Genomic DNA, 13356 nt, shown 5'->3' on the forward strand with positions numbered 1-13356 from the left:
GTGCCCTACTGGTCCGGTGAGTTTCTCAGAGGGTGCTGGCAAGGTGGCATAAGCAAGCAAGAAAGCAAAACTACCGCCCCCCACAGACCATCAGCCTCCAGGGAATGGCTTTTGTGTCAATGCTGGTTAAACCCTGGGAGCTTCTGGCTGCTTCTCTCCACCCTAGGATGAATGGGGAGAAAAGGAAGTCCCTCTAGGAAGCTATCTTCCTGGAGCCCTCAGCCTGTAACTCAAACACTCCAGTCTCTTGCCTCTTGTTATCTTGGCGCTCCCTAAGGCTTCTCTCCCAATCCCCCAAGGAAGAACAGTGGGTTTAAGTCCCAGCCCTCTTGCTGCTAGCATGTGGCCTTGGGAAAGTGAGCCAGCCCTGCTAAGCTGATGCTCTGGGCAGCTATAAAAATGCCTATGGGATGCTTATGAGGACTTAATGCAGAGCACTCAGCATTGTGCAGCACACAGTAAATGCTCAGTAAAAGGCGGGCATTAGCATCATTCCTCCAGAGAACAGGAAGGAGCCTGCACTTGTCTCTTGGGAGGGAGACTGAGTATCAGACACCCCTGGGGGGGACAGCCTAGAACTGTGCATTGTTTTCTCTTTGGCTAATACATAAACCAGAACCAGAGCATGCACCTGAACTAAAGAGCAGACAGTCTTCACTCTCTCAGGGCACCACGCAGAGTTTGGCTCCCGGCCGTTTTAGATATTTCTTGTTGCATGAAGCTAAATTCCATGGCTGGTTTAAAAAAAAAAAAAAGAATGAGGGAAAGTTGTATTCAAGGCACTCTGAGTTTAAGAGACTAAGAGACATGACAGGGACCAGCAGGCCGCCATCGGAGGTAACTGGGGGTGGAGTGGGGGGCATTCTGTAGCTCTGGCACCTCAGAGATAAAAACAAGGAAGACACCAGCTCTCTGTGCCACCAGTGGCTAGAAGTTACATAGCCTGGGCCTGCCCTCTACTTTAATTCAATGGATTGCCTATTAGAACTCTAAACCATCTTCATTCTTGCATCCTTGTAGCGACAATAGATATACAAAGTAAAACATTTCAGCTACTTGATAGGCCAAATCTCTCCTTTTTGATTTAAGCTTGCATTCTCCTAATCACGTCCTCCCTCAGGACAGCGTGGTGGGTATCTTTGTAATTGTCTGTGCTTCAGTCTCTTAGGAGACATTGGAGCTGGGTGGCCAAGGGCATGCTGTCTGGACAGTGGAAGGGTAGTGTGACTGGTAAAGAGGACCCTCAAATGCAGAAGACCCACCAGATCTGTTGATGTTAAGGGGGCAAACATAAAATCACCAAGCATTTTAAATGTTTCACTGAGGGCTAGGGAAGAGGAGTGCACACAGGAAGACCTCCCTCTCTCCCCTCCCCCATACACACATATACACGAAAGGGTTTCTCTGTATAGGCCTCGCTGTCCTGGAACTCACTCTGTAGACCAGGCTAGCCTAAAATTCAGAGATCCGCCTGCCTCTGCCTCCCGAGTGCTGGAATTAAAGGCGTGCACCACTGTGTCTGGCTGGAACTCCTTTTGGAACCTCAGGATGAGTTTTTATTCTATCCATAATGTCCATAGAGCCAAAGACACAAACCTCAAGTCAGATCCTGCCCCGCACTGGTGGCTGGGATTCACTTTGAGACAACTGAGCTCCTGAGTAGGGATGTGGCTCACTCGGTTGGTGGGCACTTGCCTACCATGCTTGACACCAGCACCCCATAACAGAATGCCTAGAATCCAAGCATAGGGTGAATCACAAGCATCTTCAGCCATCTTTCATGGCTAGCCTGGGCTACATGAGACCCCCCCCCCTTTTTTAAAGGGTAACTAAAATGTTTTAATCCAGACATTGAAATTGAGTAAACATACATTCTGTGAAGGTACCAACTGCTAGAACCCAGCACCGTGCTAACCTTATGGTACATATAAACTCCTTAAGTAACAGTTTAACAAAGAACTGGGCTAATGCACAGAACTGATTTAGGGAGAAATTCCTGTTCCACAATGTAACTCTCTCTGTCTTAGTAAAGCAGTTGCCACAAAAGCCTTCAAGAGGAATGTCTCTGGTCTAAAATATTTTGAAAGGGATCCTGTTTATGTGTTTCCTGGAGACTTTGTTGCTTAAAGCAAGAGTCACCTGAACTTTCAAACTGTTTCACAAGTGAGGGGCCCAGCCCGGCATCCTGCTCAGATGAGGAAACAAAGACTGAGCCTCCAGCCCAGGATAACAGTGGCAGGTGCCCATTGGTCTGAGCCAGAGAAATGAAGCCAGACTTTGAGGGCTTTAAGACCTCTGGCCAGGCTGCTCAGAGACAATGGGGTCGGAGGCAGTTGCTGCCATAAGTTTAGAAAAGATCCAGAGGGTAGGTCCCCCTCCACGCCCATCCCAGGCTCTCCCTTCCTCTCTCTGTCTCCCTCCCTCTCCTCTCTTCTCTCCCTTCCTCAGACTCTGAGTCTAGAACCCCACCCAATGTCCTTGTTCAAGCTTAGAATGGCCACCAGTGTCATCGGCTCCTGGCTCCTTCCCCGCCACCCCTCATCTGTGAGAGAAAATATTTTTCTTAGTACAGCAAAGTCAAATTAGCTTCATTTTGAAAGACTACAGAGAATGTTGCAATGACCTTTGCAATAACCAGACACACCCTGGGCTCAGTAAACCAGGCTTGAGAACTGCTGAGTTTATGAGCACCTGACCTGTAAGACAAAAGCTATTTGGGGCTCTATCTATGACCCAGTCTCCTATCACGCAGATGAGAATACTGCACAGAAAGGCCTTGTTCTGCCTCTGCTGTGTCACTGCGGGCAAGCCACTGTCCCTCTCTGGGCCTCTGCCTCGTTGCTCTGTAGTAAGGATGCTCTGTGGTTTCTGGCATGCCCTGTGGTCAAGATACTGCCTTTAGCACCTGCCTCCTGTAAACCCCAAACTGAAAACAGAGGGCAAAAAAGAACGGGGTTCCTGTGCGCTGAAAGCAAGGTCGTGTCTCTTACTCACTTGTCTCTTTTTGATTCTTTTCTTCCCCCACTTCTCTTCCTTAAAGAAAAAGAAACTGAAAAGCCACAAAACCACAACTCACCTCCCCAAAACGGGTCACTTGGAAGCCAGGGCCGTGTGGGGTTAGGTGTGCCAGGCCTGACATGCTGGTGGTATCTAAGTGAAAACCAAGCTAGGGCAAGCATGTATTTCTCCTCCAGAAACCCAGTTTAAATCAATATTTATCCAACTGTATTTATAGAAAGTGATGGTAGGAGCAGGGGGTGGGGTGGAGAGTCAGGGGGATCTAAAACTGTATAATCCACAATGACTAATGCAAATCATAATCTTGGTGGCCAATGGGACCGGGCTCTTTTATTTGTTTATTTTTTTATTTTTTTATTATTTTATTTTATTTTTTGGCAAAAGACTCAGCATTTGATGAGCCTGCTGCTGGCCTCAGTACCATAGCGACAGCCCTAGGTCCTCTAATATGCGCACAGGACAGACTTGGGATAAGGCAACAGGAGTGGGTAGTGAGTGTTTCCTAGGAGCCCTGAACTTGAGTTAAGGCCAGGAGAGTTGAATAACTAAGAACGGGGAGGGGGTTAGGGGTGGGGGAGAACCAACCCTCTCTGGTTGGCTACTCTTGACTTACGTCCCACTTTTCTACACAAGGTGTGTACAGGAAGGCTTTGGAAAATTAACAGGGTGTTCCAAATACCAGCCCTGTTTCATGTTGCCAGGTGACCTTAAGCAAGTCATTTCAAATCCGCCCGGACTTCATTCCTTAGCTGTAAAAAGAGTACACGTGTACACGGTGGAGGGTATATGGGCTCTGGAGCTGGAGGCCCGGTGGCAAACAGCTCTACCACCTACTAGGCACATGATCTTTGCGGAAGTTACCCAGCATCCCTGCACCTCAAGTCTTCAACTCCTGCTGCAAAGTAGAGGTAATAAAATTGTGCACGCTATAGAGAAGAGAACTCCCGGCTGGTCCTCATGCTAACCCTTGGGAGTCAGCACTGGAAGTATGCAGTAGGATTGGAAGCCACAGCTTGGCTATGCTGGCACCCTCTGTTTCCCAGTTTCATCTCTATATGTTTGCTCAGCCATCTCCAAACGAAGACCCCTTCCTGGGTGAGCCCTGGGAGAGTGTTGGAGTTAAGAGTCCATCCCGTGTGAGCTGCTTCCGTTTTGTAGCTGATGGCGCCTCCTTCCCTGACCTCCATAGCAACAACAGCTCAATTCAACTTCCTTAGTTTCCTAAAGTCTCACCTTCAGCCCCTGGGTCCCCTTCACCGGGTGCCCAATACCTGGAATCTCTGGAGTTCCGAGAGCCACAATGACATTCTCGTCTACTTCTGGCATCTACCATGTTTTAAACCTGCACCAAATCCAAAAACACAGTTTAAAACATGGACAAAAATGGGGGCCTGATTTAGCAATGATCTTTACAATCTCTTCTGAAAATGAACCCCCTACCTCTCCACCCCACTGTGACTCACCGCACAGAGCTTGCAGGGGAAAGAAGTTGATCAGAGAGTAGACACTTGGTGCTTATTATGAGTCAGTGGGTTCATCCAAAGATGCCTCCTGTGTAGAGTGGTAACCTGTTTGAACATTCATGCCCTCCGTCTCAGCACAAGTCACTCCAGAGCCGTCTTTCTAAGCAAGGACTTATTCATTCTTCCCATCACAGCTGTTGACAGTATGTAGATGCAGCTAGCCAGACAACCTGACCCACTATCTACTTTGCAGGTCCTGGACTTTCTGACCACCCCCCCCCCAAACACTCAGAACCCAGCATTTCCAGCTTCGATCATGTCTCTGATCTCCAAACCTGATCACATGCCATAGCCAAGAAATGGCAAAGGCAGCCCATTAAGAAATCTATAGCAAGTACCTACTATCTAGATGATGCATACGAAAACACTGTAGGTGTTCTGGTCCTGTAAGGCCTGAATAACCGGGCTGGGGCGAAGGCTCAGCAAGGAAAGCATCCGCCACTCAAGCATGCAGTCCTGAGTGTGGGTCCCCAGCACCCACTGTACAAGCCAGGTGTGGTATTGCCCATCAGTGACCTCAGTGCTGGGGGCAGGGCAGAGACAGGCAAATCCCAGGAGTTCACTGGCTAGCCATTCTAGCCAATCATTGAGTTCCAAGTTCATTAAGAGACGGTCTCAAAAAATACCCCTGGCCTCCACAGGGCACACGCGAGAGAAGCACACGGGCACACGCGAGAGAAGCACACACACACACACCCAACACACAACTGAATGTCTGCATATACCACACTCATACACACCCAAAATGTTGTTATTCTCCCTGCAGAGACAAAGCTAACACAGGGGAAACAAGTAGAAGATTGTGAGAGCTCAGGGGAATTTCCATTTTAAACAATTAGGTATACATGTGACTGTCTGTGTGTGTGTGTGTGTGTGTGTGTGTAAGTGTGTGCATGTACCAAATGCACATAGGGACCCAAGGAGGTCAAAAGAAGGTGTTGTATCCCCAGGGGCTAGGGCCAAGTCAGTTGTGACATGCTTGCTGTGTGTGCCAGAGACAGAACTGTGATCCTTAACTGCTGAGCCGTCTCTCCAGCCCCGTAAGTTACCATTTATTGAGCATGCACTGTGTCTCAGGTGACCCAGTCGCTCAGTGATGACGTAAGGGAGGTGCTATCATGATGTTCACACAATGCAGCCTCAGAGAGGGGGAGGAACTTGCGTCCAAACAACAGTAGGAATTTGGACCTCTGATGCTTCTGACTGCCAAGCATCTCTAACCTGACCCCCACATTGACACCCAGTGAGCTGAAGCAGCCCATAGGCTTCAAGGAGGAGGGTAGGGATCGGCCTACGTCATGAGGGAAGGGTAGGACACAGAAACCCTGCGGAGTAGGAGACCGAGGGCGTCCTCCACTGAGCCAAACACAGGGGCATGACTGTGAAGCTGGTGGACCTGCTGGACTGGAGTTGAGGTTTCATGTCCAGGCAGAGGAGATTAAGTCAGGAAGGCAGGGTGGGGCCAAATGACACCACGCAGCAGCAACTTCCAGTACCAGCTTCCTACACCAACAGGAAGAAGCTGTTTCGGGGCCTACCCATTCCCCTAGGAACACACCCTACCTCCAACCCAGGCAGTCTACACCAGAAAGTAAACTGTGGCTTCTATTCCCACCTAGTCACTTTCCCTGTCTGATGCCACCTCCAAAGACCTGCCCCAAACACTGAAAGCCGTCTTTCCCCTCCAGACCTTAACTTTTTCCACTTTGAGGGGGCTTACTTGCTTTTAGGGCTTATATGTGCATGTTATGTGTACATCTGTAGAAAGCCCCGTGGAGGCCAGAGGGTTTGGGCCTCCTTGAAGCTTGAGTTACAGGTGGCTGTGAGATGCCCAACGTGGGCACTGAGAACGCAACTCAAGTCCTTCTGTAAGAAGAGCGTGCACTCTTAACCGCGAAGACTTGCACATAAGTGATGACGTCACAGGCTATTTCCAAGTCTGGGCTAACAGGGCCACTGCCTACAGATAAATACTTCTGGAAGCTTTTGAGATTCATAGATTCACACCAGGTGACATTTCGGGAGACTGTACCTATATTACCCTAGGGAATTGCTTCCCTCGCATGTACTACAGGGTCAACACTGAGTATTTGAACTCCTCCCTCACGAAAAATCACCCCATCTAATGGAAATAATTCATCACTGCGGCCAAAACTTGGTGAACACTCCCAGTACGGAAACCTCAAAGAGGCAATAAAAAGGAGTTCTGGCTACAGTGGAAAATAAGCCAAGCTCCGGCCAAGTTGAGTACTTTGCAAACACTGAAAACCAAAGGTGTGAACGCGTGACCAGACGCTACCGACGCACCTCAAAAAACAGCTCAGCGCACCCGAAATGGAGTCGAAAGGGCAGGCACTTGTCTAAGAGAAGAGAGCCCCTTTAAGAAAAGACTGGACCAGCTGGCTGCACTACAGCGCCTAGTGATTTCCTGGCTCACGTCCTGGCTCCGCCCCCCAGCCTCGGGCCTCAGCAACGCGTGACGTCACGAGAGGCGGATGCTGCCGATTGGCTGGACGATACAGCTAGGTCAAGTCCAGTCGGAGGAAAGAAGTTTGTCTCCATGTGGAAACCATGTGTCTAGCGCTGGGAGGGGGAGGAGGAGGAGGCGGAGAAACTGAGATCAAGTGATTACAGGGGAACTCGCTGAAATGAAGGCGGGGAGCTTGTGCACCTGAATCAGCCAGCCATACCCTTTGCAGTAGTGACCTAAAATAAAAAAAAAATAAAAAAGACTCGCACAACAAAAACAACAACAGCAACAACAAAACCTTGGCCACCCACCCCCATCATAATAACTACAAAGCATAGGTGGGGAGGGTTTTTACTTCCTCCAAAAAGCCTGGGGCAGGGAAATGCTGGAATCCTATCGGAACGCCCAGCTCTAACCCCCCCCACCCCCAACAACTGAATGATGTAAGCGTTTCGGAAAGCAGAGCTCTGGAGCAAAACAAGCCCCGCGCGCGCGGAGCGACCCGCAGTGCCCGAGCCCGGCGCACGCACGACCCGCCCCCCGACTCGCGTTATTGCTGTGCACACGCGGACCGCCGTGACGCGCGGGCATTGTGTGCAGCGAGCAGAAAACAACGGCGAGCGCCCGCTGCGCGGAGAAGCGCCCCCAATAAAGCAAGACAGATGTAGGGCCCGGCGTTTGCCGTACCGGGGGGACCCAGTCCGCGCGAGGGAGGAAGAGCGTGGGGGGCGAATAAAGTGGCCAGAGTGAGCCGCTTCGGTTAGCAAGGGTGGACAATCTGGGGGTCCGACGAGTGGTCTCCTGGAGTTTGCGGGAGGGTCACCCTCGCCTGCGTGAGCTGTCGCGGAGGGAGCGAGGGCCTGCAGCCGAATCGCTGCAGCCGAGCCAGGCACGGCGCAGCGCCCCACGCTCTCGGGGAAATCTGGGGGCTGTTGGCATCACGTCATTTCGAGCCAAACAGCAGCGGCGAAAAGACGCGAGAGTGCTAAAAATACTCCCGCGGGGAGCCGGTCGGAGGAGGGGGGCTGCGGGCCGAGGGGCTGATTACGCACATGAAGTTGACTTTGACTGGGGTGCAGAGGCTCTCGAGCCCCTCTCCATGGCCGGCCGCCTGGCAGAGAGGACACCCAGGGAGAGGGTCCGAGAGGAAGCCCCTTAACTGCACCGGCCTCTGGAACCTTGGCTCGGCCACTACGGGCCCGCCCCGCGCGGGGCAGCCCAGCCGGGCGCGCCCGGCTCTCTGCTTACGTGACTAGTGGCCACGCCGGAGCCCCGACACGGGGTAAACAAGGAGGTGGAGGCGGCCAGGGCGCGGGGAGGGTGGGGGGGGTAGGTCTCCGATTGTCTGCGGGTATGAAGTGTGTGTGTGGGGGGGGACACGAGAGGCTGGGGAATCTCTGGCTACCTCCTTAATATTCCTCGTTGCGGGGGTGGGGGTGGGGGATGAGGTTCGATGAATATTGCCAAGGTGCCCTCTTTGGGTGCACCCCCCCCCCGGGTCGGAGTCGGCGCCACGGGACAGACTCCAGAGACAGAGGGGATCCGGGAGGGGGACGACTAAAGAAATCGCGCCCCTCCCCCTGCAACAAAAGCAAACACACCAAACAAAACCACCTCTTCACCCAGCTCCCTACTAGCTGGGCTTTTCAGAAACTATTCTCCAGACGAGTGCACCCCCCCCCACCCCAACACACACACACACCCGGGTGAATAATCGCTCAGCCACTCGGCTACACAGCCTGACGGCGATGTGCCTCTGGCAAGCCAGGCAGGCACTCGGAGCAAAGAGGCGACAGAGAAAGAAAAGATCGCACCACAGACCTCCCAACAGAAATCCTTGTTTTGGTCTTACCCTGTCCCCACAAATTGCGCTGGCGATACTCGGTTACTTTAACCCTAAAGGCCCGGGTGTATTTGGGGAAGGTGTTTTTGTGTTTTGAGGGCTGGTGTGTGTGTGTGTGTGTGTGTGTGTGTGTGTTTGGGGGGGGGGGTCTTGCAAGACCTGACACGTTGCAATCGGGTCTCTCTCTCATTGATCTCCTACTTGTTCTGACAGATTACACATCTCGTTTTTCTCTTCTCTGTGAGTCTTTCTCTCCCTTGGCCCGGTCTTCCTTCTCACAGCTATTATTCTGATGGTGCTGGAGACGCAGCACACGCTTGCCCCCGTTAGGGTGCTGCTGAGTCGAATGCCTGGCGAGAGCTGGGGGTTCCAACGGGCAGGGACAAAAATGAAACAAATACAGAGAGGAAGCCCAGGCCCGGGTGGGGTTCCTAGCATCGGTCTCCACCTGGGGGGACTGAGGGGGGTAGGGGGAGGACGGAACCCTGTAAGGCGTTTGCCTTGCCCTGTGCGTCTCTGAAAATAAAGAAAATGGACACAACAGCCCACACCTTTTCCCCCAACTATTGTTTCTGCGGAATCCTAAAGTTTGCTTTTAGCCACGTCCCCCTCGCCAAGTCCCCCCCTCCCTACCCCAGCGCGCGCAGGACCGCAGGTCCAGGGAGGGCTGCCGGCACTGCCTGGTTCCTCTGGCCTGTTTCTTTGAGGGGACCAGAGGCCGTGGCATCCCAGAGCCAAGGAGGCACAGGGGAACTGGGTCTGTGGACACGATGGCCTGAGCCTAGTCCTGCTGTGGAAGGAAGGAGAAACGAAGTAGGCAGGAAGAAGAGCCGGAGTCCACGGCGCGGAGAGCTGTTCGGTGGTGGCGGTTGTTATTGTTGTAATGTGTGTCTGTGTTTTTTTTTTTTTTTTTTTTTTTTTTTTTCGGGAAGCCCTGAGCTCCGCAAACGGTTTCCAACTTTCAGCTTCTCATCCCCACCCAACCCTGGAACGAGCGACAAAAAACAAAAACAAAACAGAAAACAAAACAAAAAACCCAAAACCAAACCAAAACACTTGTCTGCCGGAGTAGGCTCCGGAAAGAAAAAGGAGGAAAAAAAAAAAAAAAGGGAAGAAAGGCGACCTCGGAGAGACGAGCTCGCAGCCTCTCAGCCCAGTTGTCAGCAAACAACAACACTCCCCCACTCCTCGGCCAGGCCGTCCTCCGGGCCTGCTGGAGACCGACAGACCAAGGCACCGACAGGCTCCCTCTCCCCTTCGCTGTCTTTGTTACATCTTTAGCAGCTTTGTGCGTGCGTGCGTGTCCTTTCTCCGGTGTCATCGGCTTTACTGCCGAGGGTACGTGTGTGTGTGTGTGTGTGTGTGTGTGTGTTGCGGGGGGGGGGGGGGCGGCGAGCCGAGCAAGCGACAGGGGTCGCACAAGGGGGTGAGAAAGAAAGAGCTGGACGCAGGCGAGCAGTCGGGGGCCCCCAAACTTACTTTTGTTTTCTTTCTCGATCTGCTCCAGGTAGCTGGCTGCCTCGAGCAGAATCTGCACGTTCTGCAGAAAAGTGTTGATGTGCTTCTCCATCGAGTTCTCGCTGGTGTTGAAAATGTCCGAGAAGGGGCACCGGGGCTTGGCCCCCGCCGGCTCCTCCGGCTGCGCCGGGGGCTGGGGCGCGGCCGCGGCCGGGGGCATGGCCGGGGGCGCGACGGGGACCAGCCCCGCGCCCTCGCAGCGCGCCTCCTTGCGCGGCCGCCCGCGTTTGCCCATGGAGGCACGGGGGTCCGCGGAGCTGCTCCTTGTCCGGGGCTGCGCGGCCGGCCGAGCTGCAGGGCCCCTGGGAGACCCGGCCTGCTGGAGTCACCGAGGCACCGGGGCAAGGAGCCGGCCTGACTTCCCGAGCCTCGCTGCGTGCGGTTGTGAGTGTGAGTGTGTGTCGCTCTCGCTGTGTGGGTCTGTGTGTATGGGAGATTGAATGAACCTACAGGACGGACGGAGGCGCTGTGGCGCCTGGGTCCTAGTGCGAGCCTGTCGCCATCTGACCGGTCAAAATAAATGGTGGCGGCTAGGGAGGCAGGGCCCGCCCCCTGCCTATCCCAGCACCCTTCCCCGCCTCTCCGCAAATCCTAGCTGCGTGGACAGCACTGTGCTTTAATACGAATGGGAAAAAAAAAAATACTCAGATGTCTCTAGGTGGACCTGGATAAAAGCAATTTTTCTTTACAGAAAAATAAATTCAGCACAATGCCTGGCACATAGGAGGTCCCCAATAAATGATAGCTGCTAGGCCTTTTTTTTTTTTTAAATAAAAGTTAAATTCAAGGCCTGAGCCAAATATTAAGAAGACCTTATTTCAAAATCAAACAATAAAAGCCCAATTCTGACGGGAAGAATAGAAACATCACATGTAACTAGGAACTCCTCCCAACACAAATATTTTACACATGACCCCTCACGCGCGCGAACACACACATACACACCTGTGTGTACCTTCACACAGGCAGAGGAAGTCTCCAGGCTACCCTGTCCGGGTTCAGATTTACCCACTCCTTTGCAACCCTTCAAATGCAAAGTTATTTTCCAGGAAGGGGGAGGAGATGTGAGCATCTCTCCACACTCACTCAGTCCAGCTGTGCAAAGCTCACAGCAGGGCGGCACTACAACTGCCTGCCCTTTCACTTGACAGAGTGCCCCCTAGATAGAAGTGGCAGCCTAGGAACTTCTTCTTCCCTCCTTCCCTCACTCCCCACTCCCACACCTGGGGCCTTTATCCCTACTCCCTCAAACAGTTTCACTGCTGCCACTGGGAGCCACCAGGCCTGCCCGACCAGAGTGTGGGAGACACCTAGATAGCCTGGCATAGAAGGCTTAGAGTTCTTGGTCTACTCATGCAGACTGAACACATCAAATCCTCTAACCCTTCCTGGTCAAAATTTGCACATCCCTGAAACCTCTGAGAAGATGCTTGCGTGAACTAAGTCAAAACTACACCTAGAGCATCTTGGGCACATACTAAGAATTTTTGTTTTGTTTTGTTTTGTTCCTGAAGATCAAAGCTTTGTGCCTGCTGGGCAAGTGTTCTCACACTGGGCCACAATGGCAGCCCCTCTGTGAGATCTTTCTCAGTTGGAACCTAGGCCCCCTTTGCTGATGTAACTTGAATCTAAGTCAGAATGAATGAGGTAAACAAGACTTTTCTGCACTTCACTGGAAAACAGTTCTAAAAGGAATCTACCCAGACTGACCTTGTAAGGGGACCTGGACTTGTGCTGCCCCCTGGAGTTGTGTCCTGTCCTCACCAGCCCAGAGACACTTCCCTATACTTTTGTCACATAGACTGAAAATGGAAACTTTGTTAACAAAGAATATTTTCTTTGCAAAATGCTCTTTAACATCTATAGCTCATGTGTATACCCCACACACACACACCACACACATACATAGAGCCTACAAGAAGGCCTTTGTGTGCTTTCAAAAATATTATAAACTAGGCTGTGAGTATAACAGAGTGGTAGGGCAGCTTACCTGCCCAGCATGCACAAAGCCCTGGGTTCATGCCAGGAACACATGCGCACGTTTAAACATAAGTAGGGGAAGAGGTAGCTCAGAGGCTAGAGGCTAAGGGCACTGGTTGTTCTTCCAGAGGACCCAGCTTCAATTCCCAGCTCACAGTCGTCTGTAACTGAAGTTCCAGGAGATCAGACACCCCTTTCTAACCTCTACAGACATTAGGCACATGTGGTGTAAAGACAGACATGCATGCAGGCAAAACACCCAAATAGATTTTTAAAAATCATAAATAAATTAAAAATATAGGCCATGGGCTAGAGAGATAGCCCAGCAGCTCAGAGCACTTGCCGTTCTTGCAAAGGGTCCACGTTCAGCTTAGCATCCACACCAGACAACTCATGGACCTCCAGTTTCAAGGGATCCAACACTGCCTCTGTAGGCACTGGCACACATATGGTGGACACATAGACATTCAAGTACACACTCGACATATACATAAAATGAAATAAATCTTTTAAAAAGATATATGCTCAGGTGACATGGTTCAGCAGGTAGAGTCACTTGTAACCAAGCCTGATTGATGACCTAACTTCCACCCTTGGAGTCCACACAATGGAAGGGGAGAGATTTCTCACACAAGCGTGCCATAGCACAAGTAATGCATGTGTTGCCAGGCGGTGGTGGCACACAACTTTAGTCCCAGCACTTGGCAGGCAAAGGCAACAGATCTCTAAGTTTAAGGCCAGCCGGGTCTACAGAGCAAATTCTAGGACAATTAGGGCCACACAAGAGAAACCCTGTCTTTAAATGCTCAAAACAAACAAACCAACAACAAACACACACACACACACACACATACACACATACACACACACACACACAAAACAAGCATGTGTGTGTCTATATCACAAATGCACGTGTACTGCACATATACACACACTTGGGGGAGGGGGAAAGACTTAAATATGTACTAACCGGCTTCTATGACAGGAATAAGCAATATCTGGCA

At 51.7% G+C, this 13356-nt stretch overlaps 1 protein-coding gene across 3 annotated transcripts in view; it reads right to left on the reverse strand.

The window, feature by feature from the left end:
• Window positions 1–10875, reverse strand: part of Mxi1 (MAX interactor 1, dimerization protein) — a 62350-nt gene extending 51475 nt beyond the window's left edge. For 2 of the 3 annotated variants that reach the window (XM_085833824.1, XM_021152103.3), the window contains exon 1: window positions 10334–10875. In XM_085833824.1, the coding sequence (XP_085689950.1) occupies window positions 10334–10607 (274 nt within the window). In that variant the 5' untranslated portion in view covers window positions 10608–10875. Of the gene's footprint in view, window positions 1–8063; window positions 8267–10333 lie in introns of those variants that run through there. The other variant, XM_021152106.3, reaches the window with a different exon arrangement.
• Window positions 10876–13356: the final 2481 nt, after the last annotated feature.

This window comes from Mus caroli, unplaced genomic scaffold, assembly GCF_978045245.1.
Source record: "Mus caroli unplaced genomic scaffold, Mus_caroli_1 scaffold_20, whole genome shotgun sequence".
Lineage (NCBI taxonomy): Eukaryota > Metazoa > Chordata > Mammalia > Rodentia > Muridae > Mus > Mus caroli.